The sequence below is a fragment of the Oncorhynchus kisutch genome, linkage group LG27, assembly GCF_002021735.2.
Source record: "Oncorhynchus kisutch isolate 150728-3 linkage group LG27, Okis_V2, whole genome shotgun sequence".
NCBI lineage: Eukaryota > Metazoa > Chordata > Actinopteri > Salmoniformes > Salmonidae > Oncorhynchus > Oncorhynchus kisutch.
The window spans coordinates 12,727,183-12,743,825 of record NC_034200.2 but is presented as its reverse complement, the minus strand read 5'-3'; the positions used below and the strand labels follow the sequence as shown (position 1 = coordinate 12,743,825).

The window sequence follows — 16,643 nt, the reverse complement described above, 5'->3', positions numbered from 1 at the left end:
TGACTAGTTCATCTTTATATGAAAATCCATACTCTCATTTAGAAGGTTAATATCACGTTACATCGTTTCACAAACAGCTGGGAAATGTACACTTTAAGAGATAACATTATGTGTGTTTCCTGTCCTTCATGAGATCACCAAATGAAACACACTCATCATAACTGTCCCTTTAGTGTCCATGGACCATTCCCACATTCTAAAAAGTAGAAATGGTTTAATTCTCCCATTTTGGGGATTTAGGAGTTTGGCCCGGTGAAGTCCTTTGTTCTCTCTCTGTACTCTCTCCCTCTCTTTCTGCATGACCAGGGGGAGAGAGCCTCTGCCAAGAATTTATGACCTGAGATAACAAAACCTGGGTTTAGGAGAGAGAGTGAGGAACGAGGAACAAGAGGGGGGGGGGGCGATCCACACCCAGAAAGGGCCACGTCATGACACTAGGCTAGCCTCTTTGACTGCAGCACGGTCCGTTTAGAATAACCAAGCGACTTAATGATACTTATACTAAGCAAGAGAGCTACTCCAGAAACTCCATCATGAGAAGACGGGAATAGCTAGTAATACCTAGCTCGCCTTAGTGAGTTAGCCAACCTGGCTAGCACGCTATGCAGCACTTGTTTAGCTAGCCCGGTCTCGAAAGTCCACATAGGAACGGATCACTGGGGTGGGACCGGACCCTTCATCAACAAGTCTGGGAAGAGAGGCAAGCAGTGCTTACCCGAGGCAGCCTGTGAGGTACCCACCGAACCAGGATGCCCCTTCTAGCCTCCCGTAACCGATGACAGAGTGCACAGGAGCCGAGTTGGGCACAGGCAGCCATTACATACCCCACGCCCAGGCAGACCACCAAATCCATCTCTGCTTCCAGCATTCGGGAAAGGAAAGTCACCATCAGTAATTCCAAGCTTCCTCAAGAATGCTACACGTCTTTCCAGGGAGTCTGTACACAGTGCGTGGCAATGCGTACCCAAACTGGTTTGATTGAGGGCCGCCTGAGCATGCTCCAAACCCGAGACAAACTATACATAGATTGTGAGTATCTTTCAGAGAAATGCTATAACCTCATGACTGGGGGCATGATCTCGACCCCAAACCAAACACACACTTAGGCATCGTCGTCTCAGTCGTTTTGTTGACCATCTTACTCATTGCACCAGCAAATTGAAGAATAACTAATAACTTTGTTTGTGATTAGAAAACGTATGATAACTAGTACAGTGTACAGGTGGTGAGCCCACTCTATCACAGTTAAGTTAGCGCAACGTAAGACAGTCTCCTTTTCCAATTGTTTGTGTTAGTAGCGTAAATCGTTCCTGTTTTTACATTTTAGTCATCTAGCAGACGCTCTTATCGAGAGCAAATTACAGTAGTGAGAGCATACATTTCCATACTGGTCCCCCGAGGGAATCATACCATGCTCTACCAACTGAGCCACACGGACCACATGAGGTGAAGAGTGGAATAATTGAAAGAATCCGAGCCTCACACTGGGCTTCTAGTGAGGCGTGGATTTAATTTGCCTTGTCAGGCGTGATTGTAGATCCTTCAACTAGAGTGCGACTACCCATAGTAGGTTGTACTGAAGTTGACTGACTGAAAGGCAACGCTCCAGAATCTCCCACAAGTGTTCAATTGGGTTGTGATCTTATAACTGGCACACACACACACACACACACACACACACACACACACACACACACACACACACACACACACACACCCTTTAAACCCCATATGCTATTTGAGACCTCTCTTTCAAAGTCACTAAGATCTTTTCTTCTTGCCATGGTAGCCAAAATAATGGGCAACTGGGCATTTTTATACATGACCCTAAGCATGATGGGATGTTAATTGCTTAATTAACTCAGGAACCACTCCTGTGTGGAGCACCTGCTTTCAATAAACTTTGTATCCTTCATTTACTCAAGTGTTTCCTTTATTTGGGCATTTACCTGTATCTATTGTACTGCATTTAATTTCCCACATAATATTATATTATAGTAATGCCGTCTATCTGTTTAGTACACTAAATCTACGCAAAGTAGTATAGTAATAGTATTGTGTATATAATTTAAAAAACATTTGTTTTATTGTTTTCATTGAAGGAGTAAATGTTCAATGACACTATGTATATTTTTTATGCCCTTAGCTAGTTAGTTGGTTTGGCTAATGTTTCCCATTCATCTCCAGGTCCACCAGACAGGGCTCTCCAGCCCACCAGGGCCCCACCCACGGCCCCTCCCCCACGCTTCCACTCCCCTTCGGAACCCCGCAAGCACGACCGCCAGGTACGGCCCCACCGCCCTCCTCAGGGCGCCAAACCCTCCAACCCCTACGCCACGCCCAACATCTGCGACGGAGGCTTCAACACCCTGGCCATCCTCAGACAGGAGCTGTTCGTATTCAAGGTAGGTCGGCATGCACAGATACTGTGTAATGTACACTTGTCTACCCTATAAAATCTACAAAGTGTTAAAAGATAATAGATTTTTCCTTCCGGTTCCGGTGGCATGTATTGCAACATGTGGCTTTTCGCTGCTTTCTTTTGCAAATTACTATAAATTGATGGACTTATTTCCTCAAACCTGTCAATAATTAACACCATATTAAGGTGTGGAACATTCATTGTGTGACAAGGAATAACTAGTAGGTCTATTGCGCTCCAGAGCTAGAATTTGTCTGTCCACAATTCGACTGTGGGAATATGGTGTCTCTCAATATCAGATTGTTCGTGAGGGGGGGGAACGACAAATGAGTGGTTTTTCCTGTGGCTCCTGCTTTTTGTTTTACAGCCATGGGCTTATTAAAACCAAATATAATAATTACATCTGCAATACTACTTTTTTTGGGGGGGGGGATACAATGGCAACGCTATTCTCTCATGGAATGTGAGAGGCCTAAACTCACCAATCAAACGTTCCAGCTGTCTTGATATTCTAGCAAGCAACCATATTGATATAGCAATGTCCCAAGGAGAACACCTGCTCCAAAAGGACACACACAGAATAGAGAACTACTTGTACAAACTGGCTGCTTTTTCACCAGCCCCAAACAAAACTAAAGGTGCACGCACACAAGCGAAAAATAATATTTAAATATCCTTAAATCATACTCCATTAACATATTTAAAGTATATGTATTTACGTATATTTAAAATGATCTAAATTGGAACAATTTTAAATACATTTAATGTCAATTTATTTGTATTTTCTAACCATTTAAGTATATTAAATACATACAAAATTATCTAAAGTGGGGCATGTTCTTAGCATATTAGATACTAATGTGTATTCTAATATACTTTGAATACACCTTAAGTATATTTATATGTATTTCTCAAAAGTGGAATATTTTTCTTCTGTATATTTGTATTATTCTTTTCACTCTGTCATTGACATCATTATTGTGGAGGATAGATCAACGTTGTTGATCTATCCTCAGCTTTCTCCCATCACAGCCATTGAACTCTGTAATTGTTTTACAATCAATCACCAATGGCCTCATGGTAACATCACTTAGCAGTTTCACTCCTGTCCTGCAGCTCAGTTCAGAAGAACGACTGTACCTTTGCTATGTCTGGGTGGTTTAATTCATAATCCACAGCATAATTATTAACTTGAACATGTTTAAAGAGATATTCAATGTCTGATTTTTGTATTGTTACCGATCTATCAATCATTGTCCTGTATTGAAGGTTGATGATAGCATATTTATAGTATACTACAAGACTGAAAAACAATGAATATAATATATTATAGTCTACTTAATATATACTAGAAAAATACATCTCGAATTTGAAGTATATTATTTGATTATTTTGTATATTTCAGTATACTTGTAATATATTACAATATACTTTTTTTTGCTTGGGTAATCATTGCGACACACAAGAAATAAAAAAGTACCATCTTGGGTAAAAGCAAAGACCAAGAAGGCAGAATCACTTTCCTTAAATGTATCCATAATGGAAAGAAAATTGCCTTTATTAATGTGTATGCTCCAAATTCATATAGTCCAATGTTTTTTGATTCTCTGAGCAGCATATTGTTAGAATTAAGTGAATTCCAACTGGTTATTGGGACAAACATGAATGCCATTTTGGACATGCGGGACAAAACTAATGAGACCAACTCCAATCCAGAGGCAGTCAAGGCTCTCCAACATATACTCTCTGATTACAACCTTATTGATGCCTGACTAGCTCATAACCCTAAAGCAAAGAAGTACACTATCTATTCAAACAGGCACAAAACATTCTCCCGTATTGATTTCGTGCCATTATCTACTCCTCCATTTTCTTTAATCATGAAAATAGAAATTTGGCATATGAGCATATCTGATCACCATGCTTATTATTGCCAGATACAAATACCAGAACCTCCTAAAAGAACCACATGTTTTAATGATTCCTTACTACAAAATCATACTTTCTGTGAACAATTTCAAACTGAATTAAATGAATTGATAATGATTAACAAAAATTAAGTCTGATCATCCGATTTTATGGGATGTCATTGAAGGTTTTATTAAAAACAATGCAACTGCATTTGCATCTGGGCTGAATGAATCACAATTAATGAAGATATCAGAATTGGAAAAGTTGTTAACGACGTTAGAGCGGTTTCAACAAACACTTTTATCAGACTAGGTAGCGACTACTCTTTTCAAAGTCAAGACAGATCTAAATCTATACGACAGAGAGCAGAATTTAACATCCATCAAGTTAGACTCGACCTTTACTTCCGTGGTAATCGATCCAGTCGTCTACTGTCTAACAGGCTTTGTAGTAATGATCGATTAGAGTATATTGCAACTATAGAATCTGAATCAGGTGAATTGCTAATTACTTCCCGTTTCTATAAAATAATTGTACACCTCTGATTGTACATCCACACAAAGCCAGATTGAATCATTTTTAAAAGCTATAAGAACTCGTCTTTTTTCAACTGAAGAAGCCAGCTTCCAGGGAGCCCACATCTCCCTTCATGACCTCAAATGGACATTGGATAACATGAATAAAGACAAATCACCTGGTTGTGATGGTATTCCTCCTGAGGTCTATAATTTATTGGGGAACCAATTAGGTCCACTGCTACTTGAAATGGTTAACAAAGCCGTTCACAAAGGTTTGTTTTGAAGGGATGTAAATACAGCGCTAATTTCGCTTTTATTTATTTTTTAAAGGTAAGGACTCCACCCAGTGCTCTCACTACCTTCTATCTTTGATAAACACAGATATTAAATTATTTTCCAAAAATGTAATTTCTTTACATTTAAAAATCTGTGAAATGTCTTGTGCAAGTTTTAAATTGACACAATACCTGTTAGCCATGCTAACTAGCGTTTTCGAATTTGAGAGTAAATAAAACCTACTAATATTGATAAAACTCACCTTGTTCGAAAGGTTATCAAAACGTCACGCCGGGTAAGCCTACACGAAACACAGCCATTATTGTAAGTGCTTCTAACATTTCCTATGGGGAAAATGAATGGTGGGGAAATTATTGGAACCATTTCTGTTTGACCGCTAGATTTTATGGTTATTATTACACTTCCACTGTTGACCATGTCCCCTGATTTTGGATGGAGAGATGTTAAAAGATATGTTTACATGTGGAGGTGTTCACTGAAGGCTTTCAGTGGAATCGATCACTGCTGGTTTTAGGGAATGCGACGAAGCAGGTTTCAGAGTTTGGGTTTATGCTACCACAGAGAAGGAGGTGAAGATCATGTGTTTTTGTCTGCACCGTGTGTAGGACCAGTGGTTCTGGAGGGTGAGGGACAACTCAGTGGTCCCTGGCTACCCCATGCAGATCAACTACTTCTGGAAAGGCCTGCCTGCCAAGATCGACGCCGTCTATGAAAACAGCGAAGGGAAGTTTGTCTTCTTCAAAGGTGAGAGAAAGAGAGGAATGAGAGATAGAAAGGAAAAAAGGACAGGATGGGAGAGAGATGGAGGAGATGAAAGGGAGCTTACTTTACTCTTGTATCAGCAGAAGGTAGCATTACGTTTGCAGGGTAGTTTAAGGAGAGCAATTGAGGGAAAAAGACAGAGCAAAGCAGTTTGTGGTCATCACAATGTCATATTGATAAGTACAAGAGAATGCCAATGCAATTAGTAGAAATATGTTCTAAATAGCATCAATTTTGTACTGTATGTTAACGGGTGAGAGTTCAGCCCCTCCTCCATCCCTGCATCCCTCCATCAGGCAGATTAACATGACATCTGTCACCCAGCAGGATCACAGAGAGCATCATGCTTTATTTATTCCCTCGTGGAGGAGCTACTTACTGGACTGGACTCCCAACACTTTAGTAGCCCCTTATTGTCCTGCGTTCACAATAAAACAACACTTCAGTAGCCGCTTATTGTACTGCATTCACAATAAAAACAACACTTCAGTAGCCCCTTATTGTCCTGCGTTCACAATAAAACAACACTTCAGTAGCCCCTTATGGTCCTGCGTTCACAATAAAATAACATTTTAGTAGCCCCTTATTGTACTGCGTTCACAATAAAACAACACTTCAGTAGCCCCTTATTGTACTGCATTCACAATAAAACAACACTTCAGTAGCCCCTTATTGTACTCATTATAATAACACTCGTTTTCAAAAGCTGTTAAATAAACTCACAACACTATAGTAGCTCTTTACCTCTTCCTGAACTATGCAAATAAGTCACTGGTGTAATGCAGTGTCCCCCCCCCCCCTTCATGTCTATGTGGCTGTTTATAGAATCGATGATGCCAGGGCATGTAGCCTGTAGCTTTGCTTTAGCTAATGGATTGGATAAATGTTTATTACTAGGCCTATTTGGTCGTCTTTTTCTCATGTTAATCCTAACATTTCACGAAGCTATGCACAGTGTCTGCTGGCTGGCGGCAATAATGTAATTACTTGTTCGGTAATTAAAGTAGGAGATTCAAACATTGCAGATTGTAAAATTAATTTTCGATGCAGCAGCATACTAATCAGCTCCCAATTGATTTTTCTTTGGAATATACAACGGTCCTGTGTAGCCTACCTGAACCTCCATGACATGAGCTCTCACGCTTTCTTCCAGCTTGGATAGAAAGTTGTTGTGCGTAAAACCAATCTATTAAATGCCACATTTATTGACTGTCCAGTATCCAGACGACCTGTCCCCAGAGCTTCCTATACAGTTCCTCTCTTTCCGTAACGTGTTGAGGCCAGCATATAAGAAGAATGAGAGGTTTATTTAAAGATGTTACAGAACTACTGTATTTAAAGCACCACTCCCTTCTGCCCAGTTTCCTTGATGTTGCTACGGCAATCAAGCTTCTTCTTTTTTTTAACCACCCCTGTAACTGTCGCTTCTGCGAAGAGATCGTTTTCTGAACAAAAACTCTCTCGGTCTGATAAACTCCACTCATTGCACTAGCGGCGTCGTAGCCTGGACCATGACCTTTGTTCACCGATATCCCGTTTCTTTCAATCAGTTTCTTTTTTTCAAGGCATGAGGCACTTTTTCAGACACATTCCTGAAGCCCAAGAAACAAACACTTAACTTCCTAGTACGTATTGAAATGAAAAGAAGGTTTATAAATTACTTTTTGGAGGGTTTCTGTAAAAATGATTAAATAAGTAAATAAAATAGACATCGAGGACATGCGGATGGGCCTCCAGAGGTGTGGGCCTTCCGCCTTCCGGGGGCTGCGGGGGTGTCCGGTACGCCAGTGTAATAAGCCCTCGTTATTAGAATCAATTAAAAGTCACAATACTGCTCACAGTGTTACATAGCAACAGTGTAAAACATCATGTTTGGACCCAGGCTCTGTTTGTGATTACTGGATAATTATGACCACTGATCCATTTGTGTCTATTTTTTCTTTTTAGGGAACCGCTTCTGGGTGGTCAAGGACACTACTCTGCAGCCCACCTACCCTCAGGATATCTCTCTGTTTGGGAGCGGGATGCCCACCCAGAGTATAGAGACCGCCGTGTGGTGGGAGGACGTGGCCAAGACATACTTCTTCAAGGGAGACAGGTCTGTTTTACCTTTTCCTTTCTCCATGACACCACATTGGTTTGATTCATAGTGACGATAGATTGTAGCTGATGATAGAATTGCCTGGCAGGCATTGATGACAATGGGGCCTGCATGTTATGGAGACTTTGAGACCGTCTGTGCGTTACACTAGATTTATTAGATTGTGAATTAGGTTATACCTTATATTGTATTAGTTTTTATCAATGACAATGATACAGGCTAGCTGATATAGAATTGACTGATATTGGCACGAATGTTTTTATTATTGAAAAAAAAACATGTTTTATTTTATTTGACTAGGCAAGTCAGTTAAGAATAAATTCTTATTTTCAATGACGGCCTAGGAACAGTGGGTTAATTACCTGTTCAGGGGCAGAACAACAGATTTGTACCTTGTCAGCTCGGGGATTTGAACTTGCAACCTTTCGGTTACTAGTCCAACGCTCTAACCACTAGGCTACCCTGCTGCCCCATGTTGCGGGACTTGTCTGGTAAGGAGACCATCTATGTATGTGGACTATAAGAGAATAAGATGCTATACTTAGTACATGGTGTTTACCAATATGACTCAGATATTTTGTGAAGCTGTCATGATAGATGAAATCATATGAATGCGCTGACCCTGGTGCGAGAGCAGATCAAATTATTTGTCATGGCACTGTCATCATGCCGCAGCACCCTGTTCACTAGGAAGTTTTGTTTTTAAGACCACGACATCATCCCTCTGTGTATGACAGCGTAACGTTCTCCTGAGCCTTAAAAGTTGTGTGTGCGTGTAGAAGATCATGACATTATAATGCTGGTGTGTGAGTGTGAGTGAGTGTGCAGGAAATGCAAACTTGTAGTGTATTTGGGTTTTCAAAAAGCTTCTAAAGTTTGGAATTTCCACTTTGAAATGTCCGATTTAAGTTGCCCTAACAATTTTTTTATCAACCCCTATAAAAACGTCATTAATTATAATCCACATAATAATTCTAATTAACTATTGCTCCAGGATGATTTCCCTCCTTTAGCAAACTGGCTCAAATGAAGATCCTACATCTGCATTTCTGGATATTGACTGCACTGTTTCATTCCTACCTGGCTTTAGATACTGGAGGTACAACGAAGATATGAGGAACATGGACCCTGGTTACCCCAAACCCATCACGGTTTGGAAGGGCATCCCTGACTCCCCTCAGGGGGCTTTTGTGGACAAGGCCAACGGTAGGCCATCCCATTCCTCCCTCTATATCATCCTCTATCTCTGCATCTCTTTCTAATGACTCAAATTGGCCTCTTTGCTCTATATAGCCTATTTATGCCTTGCTTCTCAGTACAGGACATTTTTGATTGTGTTCTAAAACTAGAAAATGTACATTTTAGGATAAACTTTTCTGGCACAAGTCATTTTATTAACTTGTATGAATGTTTAAATATTGAGTGTTTTCCTCCTGTGAACAGGATTCACCTACTTCTACAAGGGGAAGGAGTACTGGAAGTTCAACAACCAGCGGTTGCGTGTGGAGCCGGGCTACCCCCGCTCCATCCTGAGGGACTTCATGGGCTGCGACGGCCCGCCGGCCGACCCTGACTGGGACTGGAGCCCCCCGGAGGTGGAGGAGCGCCACTCCGACAGCAGCAACGGTGACGTGGACGTCGTCATCAAGCTGGACAGCACAGGGGGCACAGAGAATGCCGTGGCTATCGCCATCCCCTGCGTCCTGGCGCTGTGCATGATGGTCCTGCTCTACACCGTGTTCCAGTTCAGGAGGAAGAGCACGCAGAGACACATACTGTACTGCAAGCGCTCCATGCAGGAGTGGGTCTGAGCTAAACCTGAGAGGGGACTGGAACTGTAGGGGAGGTGTATGGAACTTCCACTAGGGACTGTGGGAAGAGCTATCAAACTCCTATTGCTCTCTAGTTGTTAAACTAACTCCCTCTGTGGATGGACAGTATATGCAGTACAGTAGAGGAGTCCTCCTAACATGTTCCAAACTGTGCTTTGCCCTCTTTGTGACATGCAAGGTGGAGAAAAGGGAGACGTCTTCATTCAAGACTATGATGGACTGTGGCTGCCAATTCCAACGAAGATGTGTCTGATTTAACTATTGACTATCATTGGGTGCACTCAGTAGTTATTGGAGAAAAAGGAAAGCTGTGTGGGACCCATGTCTTTCTCTGTCTGCACGCCCCTAACAAGCCCTTACTATCTACCGTACAGTGGACCATTTAGTAATAGGCTACTACTTTTTATTTTCATGTCCTAGTAAAGTTCAAGTTGCCCAGACTCTGTGCTTTTTGATTTAATTCTCTTTCAAATATTAGTACTTGTGAGGTGGACTGTCTGATACCCAAACCAAATATGACCTTTGACCTATCTTCCCTTCCTAGTGAGGATTACGACTCCGAGATTCTTTGTTGGGATGTTTAATTCTAATCTATGGATCTAACATCATCATGACATGACATCACGCTTACGTTTTCTTTGGCCATGTCTTTTCCATATCTGCCCATGGCCATCCGTCTGGTCTGGTGTGCTCTCTGTCTGTCTGTGGTCTACGGGAAGCAGCAGCAGCTAGGAACAGAGCTGAGAACCGAATAAGACTGTTGTGGCAGTCTGTCTCTAACACTGGGGGCCAAAACCATCTCTGCAATATTTTGGAGACTGCCTTAATCATAGCTTACTTTTGTTATGTTTCTTTGTGTGTGTGTGTGTGTGTGTGTGTGTGTGTGAGAGTGTGTTTGCGTGACTCTGCCTGTGTGGGTGGGTGGGTGTGTGTGTGTGCACGTGTGCGTTAACATATCTACTGTATGTAGGCTCCACAAATCTGTATGAAAATAGTGGTAGTGGGGTTTACTGTGTCCATTTCTTAACATCTTTTGACATGTTGTTCTTCTGACTGGCAGTGACAGCAGTTGGTTTTTCATGTATTCTTTTACATGGTGTGATAAAAAAAAAAAGTTTAAGTAAAAGTGGCAAAATCCTGGCTGTGATCTGAAGACATATACAGTAGGTACAGTCAATGTGAATAAAATATACAGTAGGTCCCAAGAAACATGTTACAGTATATTGTCTCTGAATTGCCCATGGTTGCCCTCCATGATATTAAAATCAATGTGGTTGTGTGATGTCACGTTCCTCTCGACGTGTGTGAGATGACTCAGTATGTGAGATTCCCGGTGAACGTAAAGAAACTTGTTTTTACATTTTTAGGGATTTGAGTTGTCCACATTTGTGGTACTTCTTTTTTTGTTTTTACTTAAAAATATTTGATAGAATCAGGATAATGAACTCCATATCAACAGCTATATCAATACCATACAGTGCCTTGTGAAAGTCTACACACCCTTGTAAAAGTTTAAGATTTCGTGTTAAAAAGAGATTAAATTGGGATTTTTTTTTGTGTACACAATCTACTCCACAGTGAAATAACATGGCAAAGAAATCAACTTTTTGTCCTCAATGAAAAAAATAAGGTTCGGGGCAAATCCAACACAACAAATCACAGAGTGAAAAAGTGTTTTTCCAAGTATTGTGGGGGCAATATCATGTTTTGGGTATGCATGTCATCGGCAAGAACTGGGGAGTTGGTCCAGATCCCCAAAAATATGAAAGGAACAAAGCCAATGTAAAAATGTTGAGGGAAACCTGCCTTAGTCCTCTGAAGACCTAACACTGCAATATAATTGTATTTTTCAGTGGGACAAATAAACACATTTTAAGGCGAAATACACTCCAGAATGGCTTTCGAAGACGTGTTTAGTATTCCTTAGTGGTCAAGTCTCAGTCCTGACTTTAAATTTCCTTGAAAAACAGAGACACTGTTTGAATATTTCTACTAATCAATCATTTCGAACGAAATTCACTGAGTTTGAGCAATTTTGACAAAAACAATGGATATACAGAACATTAAGGACACCTGCTCTCTCCATGACATAGACTGACCAGGTGAATCCAGGTGAAAGCTATGATCCTTCATTGATGTCACTTGTTGAATTCCCTTCAATCAGTGTAGATGAAGGGGAGAAGACAGGTTAAATAATGATTTTTAAGCCTTGAGACAATTGAGACATGGATTGTGTATGTGTGCCATTCAGAGGATGAATGATTAAGACAAAAGAGCCTTTGAACGGGGCATGGTAGCAGGTGCCAGGCGCACTGATTTGTGTCAAGAACTGCAACGCTGCTGGGTTTTACACACTCAAAAGTTTCCCATGTTTATGAAGAATTGTCCACCACCCAAAGGACATCCAGCCAATTTGACACAACTGTGGGAAGCTTTGGAGTGAACATGGCCCGGCATCCCTGTCGAATGCTTTCGACACCTTGTAGAGTCCATTCCCCGGGTAAATTGGAAGCTGTCCTTAATGTTTTGTACACTCAGTGTATGTTGCCCTAAAAAAGAGATTCCCAAATATTTTTGCCCCACGACACCATTTTGATATCTGACAATTAAAAGCAATTAAACGCTTTTATTTGGGGTATGGCAGTCAATTGAAAAACATTCTAACAGTTTCTGATTGTCACATAATTTTAATGTGGGGCTGTGACAATCAATTGCAAATTAGTCAGACATAATTGACCTAATCTCATCACCACTAATGAGATGGGTGTGCTTGATTCATGGTCGACAGTGCACACCTCATCTCTGCTGTCACTTCCAACCTCGATCGACATTTGGTTTTAATGCAGATGAGAGCACTGAAACCAGCTTCACACAGATATGAGCTGGCGAAGGGTACCATGAGATTTATGGTGCTTTCAAGACAACTGTTCCCACGTTCAAAACAACTGGGAACTCGGAACTGGAACTTCCGACCTCAGTGCTTTCAAAACAAAAAATATGATTTAAATTTAAGGCAGAAAAATGTGAAAACTGTGCTAGGGGTGTGTAGACTTTCACGAGACACTGTATCGTAACCCTTAGAAATCATATAACAAAAGGGTTCTTATCAAGCCATTCATTTTTCATTGTTGTTCATTTAATCTAGAGTCGATGTCCTTGCCCCCATAGAAATCTAATGCCGCACTTCCGCATCTGAAAGGTAACAGAGCTAGAGCGGTTTTTGGCAGACCACGAGACATCCCGAAAATCGGTCTTCTCACAAAATCATCTGTAACATCGAACAGTTTGGCCTACAAAACTCTATGGAAATGTGAGACTCTCACAAACAGGTACATGTCGGTTGTTGCTCTAGGACGCCCACAGGCCTCACAAGACTCGTCGTTCTTGGGGGGGACTCGGTTGTTCAATGTGAATCTGTTATTCAATGCGTTTGTATAGGCTAATAGCAGTAAGACCAAATAAAAATGGTCATAAAATATATATTATTTATATAAGGGGTCTTAAAGTTAAAAATCAAATAGCAAAATTATGTTTCTTAAAACAATTCCATATGGCTTAGTAGCTTAGTATTCCATGTCAATTCGTGAAGAATGTTGAAAGTCAAATTTTCCCTAACGAGGATTTGGAATTCAGTTGGTGTACTTCCTGAATTGACTGAATTGAATTGAAATGGAACCCAACTCTGAAGCAGAGCCAGTCAGGCTAGTTCAGTTCAGTCAGTACTGTATTGCTGCATTTATTCCCCTGTGCGCATCAGCACCTCGGTCTCGTTGCACTATTCTGAGGGCAAGATAAAGTCTGTCAATAAAGTGTATTTTAAAATGCAGTGCAGCTTTTTTGGGCATCCTCATGCGTTGTTTGTTGCTGGTTGCTTTTTGTCATTGTACATTCATGTAAATGTGATTTTCCTTTTAAGTGTTAAAATCGAAGAAAATTATATTTATAAGTTATCATCAAATTAAATACAGTGGTAGTAGTATCGTCGCCAACAGAAGTGATGATTGAAGTTTGAAAGCAAAGAGATGGAAAGAGAAAATGAGAAAAGAGGCTAAACCAAAAGGATGAATACGCTTAAAAAAGACTGACATTTCATCATTTTGGGTTGTATAGAGAATTCCATCTGTGTGTACAAAGGATCAGCATCAATGCCATAACAAGCCAAAACCCTATAATTCTATAGTCAACTAACATGAGATCTTCTCCACTAAGGGCAAAAGTGAACGTCATAAAAACCAGGAGCATTAAATGTTCAAACTGTCTGGCATAGTAACCAGCTCTGTCTGTCCTCTGGAAGTAGATAAGTGTTGCCTTTACCAGGCTCTTGAGTGCCTCTCTCTCTGATGCTTTGACACATGCTGTTAAGCCATTAGGGATAATTTGGAGTGCTATTAATGGAAGTTGGAAGAGGCCATTACACAGCAGTCGATACAAGAGACGTGACATTTTTGGAGAGAGAGAGATATAAAGAGAGAAAGAGAAGGAGGGGGCGCACACTCCCACAGCACAGACCCATATATTCATATCCATCTGTTTTGTCCTCGGCAATTAATGACATTCAACAAAACTAAAATACTAAAAACACACTGTGAAAGCAGTGTGACGTGTGACGGGATGATTACAGAAACAACATATGCTAATGAAGATAAAGTCAAAGATGGTGAAGGTTTGAAATATGTACTATCCAGGAGAGTTACAGCAGTACTGCAGCACCACGGTAGGTACTACATCTTTGATTAACAGTGACAGGGAGCAGATTAATCAAATCAAATTAAATTGGGTTTGTCACATGCGCCGAATACAACAAATGTAGACCTTACAGTGAAATGCTTACTTACGAGCCCTTAACCAACAATGTAGTTTTAAGAAAAAAACTATCGTCGCTAGAGGCTCTGGACTGCGGATCGTCGCTAGAGGCCCTGGAATGCGGATCGTCGCTGGAGGCTCTGGACTGCGGACCGTCGCTGGAGACTCTGGACTGCGGACCGTCGCTGGAGACTGTGGACCGTCGCTGGAGGCTCCGGACTGGGGACCGTCGCTGGATGCTCCGGACTGGGGACTGTCGCTGGATGCTCCGGACTGGGGACTGCCGCTGGAGGCTCCGGGCCATAGATCATCACTGGAGGCTTCGTGCCATGGATCATCACTAGAGGCTTTGTAAGTGGAGCCGGAACAGGTCTCACCAGACTGAGGAGACGTACTGGAAGACTGGTGCGTGGAGCTGCCACAGGGCTTACCAGGCTGGGGAGACATACTGGAGGCCTGGTATGTGGAACCGGAACAGGTCTCACCGGACTGGGGAGATGCACTGGAAGCCTGGTGCGTGGAGCAGGCACCGGATACACTGGACCGTGGAGGCGCACTGGAGGTCTCGAGCATCGAGCTGGCACAACCCGTCCTGGCTGGATGCCAACTTCCGCCCGGCAAATGCGGGGTGCTGGCACAGAGCGCACCGGCCTGTGAATGCTCACTGGAGACACCGTGCGCATCACCGCATAACACGGTGCCTGACCAGTCACACGCTCCCCACGGTAAGCACGGGGAGTTGGCTCAGGTCTGAACCCTAACTCTACCAATGTCTCCGTGTGCCCCCTCCCAAAAAAACATTTTTGGGGCTGCCACTCGTGCTTGCTTTGTTGAGCTATCTCCTCGTATAGCCGTTCCGCTTTCACTGCCTCTATCTCCTCCTTCGGACGGCGATACTCCCCGACCCTTGTCCAGGGTCCTGATCCATCCAGGATTTCCTCCCAGGTCCAGTCCTCCTGACCACGCTGCTTGGTCTGTTGGTGGTGGAATCTTCTGTAACGTCCGTCGTTAAATTAAGACCAAGGTGCAGCGTGGTAGGTGTACGTTTTCTTTCATTTGAAATGTTCCACCAAAAAACAAACAACTCAACAAACGTAAAGCTAGGAGTGCAACACATGCAACACACAAAGACATGATCCCGCCAACTGAAGGTGGACAGCTGCTTCTGACTGGGAACCATACTCTGCCAACAAAGAAATATAAACATAGATTTCCCACCCTAGCCCTGACCTAACAAATAAAGAATTGAAAGGATATCTAAGGTCAGGGCGTGAAAGCTTGCTGTGCGGTAGCAGAGAGAACAGTCTATGACTAAGGTCACTGGAGTCTTTGGCAATTTGTAAGGCCTTCCTCTGACACTGCCTGGTATATAGGTCCTGGATGGCAGGAATCTTGGCCCCAGTGATTTACTGGGCCGTATGCACTACCCTCTGTAGTGCCTTGCAGTCGGAGGGCGTGCAGTTGCCATATCAGGCGGTGATGCAACCAGTCAGGATGCTCTCGATGGTGCAGCTGTAGAACTTTTTGATTTTGGGCCCATGCCAAATCTTCAGTCTTCTGAGGGTGAATAGTCATTGTCGTGCCCTCTTCACGACTGTCTTGGTGTGTTTGGACCATGACAGTTCGTTGGTGATGTGGACACCAAGGAACTTGAAGCTCTCATCCCGAGCTTCCCAGAACGGCTGGGGTAACTTGACATGCATCATGGGACAGAGACTTATAAGAGGATAATAACATTCTCACAGAAACAATTAATTATTGTTCTGCATGGGACACATTATTAATGTCACAGATGTATCTTCCCTTGACCACACAACATAGTGCATTATAATATTCCATGGAAATGGTCATACCAGGTGAGACATGCAGACTCCTCAATTGGCATATCATCCAATTTGTGAATGATTATCTACTTTATGTATGAATGGAGAATACCCTGACCACTTCGGAGAGGTGGATCAGTAAAATAAACTTTCTGTAGGGATCTACAGCTATCT

General features: G+C 42.1%; 1 protein-coding gene across 4 annotated transcripts in view; it reads left to right on the top strand.

Annotated features, from left to right (window-relative positions):
• The window catches only part of LOC109872132 (matrix metalloproteinase-16), a 42,456-nt gene extending 31,316 nt beyond the window's left edge, over positions 1-11,140 (top strand). For all 4 annotated transcript variants that reach the window (XM_031807327.1, XM_031807326.1, XM_031807325.1 and 1 more), the window contains 5 exons: positions 2,188-2,405; positions 5,754-5,892; positions 7,858-8,008; positions 9,102-9,217; positions 9,455-11,140. In XM_031807327.1, the coding sequence (XP_031663187.1) occupies positions 2,188-2,405; positions 5,754-5,892; positions 7,858-8,008; positions 9,102-9,217; positions 9,455-9,822 (992 nt within the window). In that variant the 3' untranslated portion in view covers positions 9,823-11,140. The remainder of the gene's footprint in view (positions 1-2,187; positions 2,406-5,753; positions 5,893-7,857; positions 8,009-9,101; positions 9,218-9,454) is intronic.
• Positions 11,141-16,643: the final 5,503 nt, after the last annotated feature.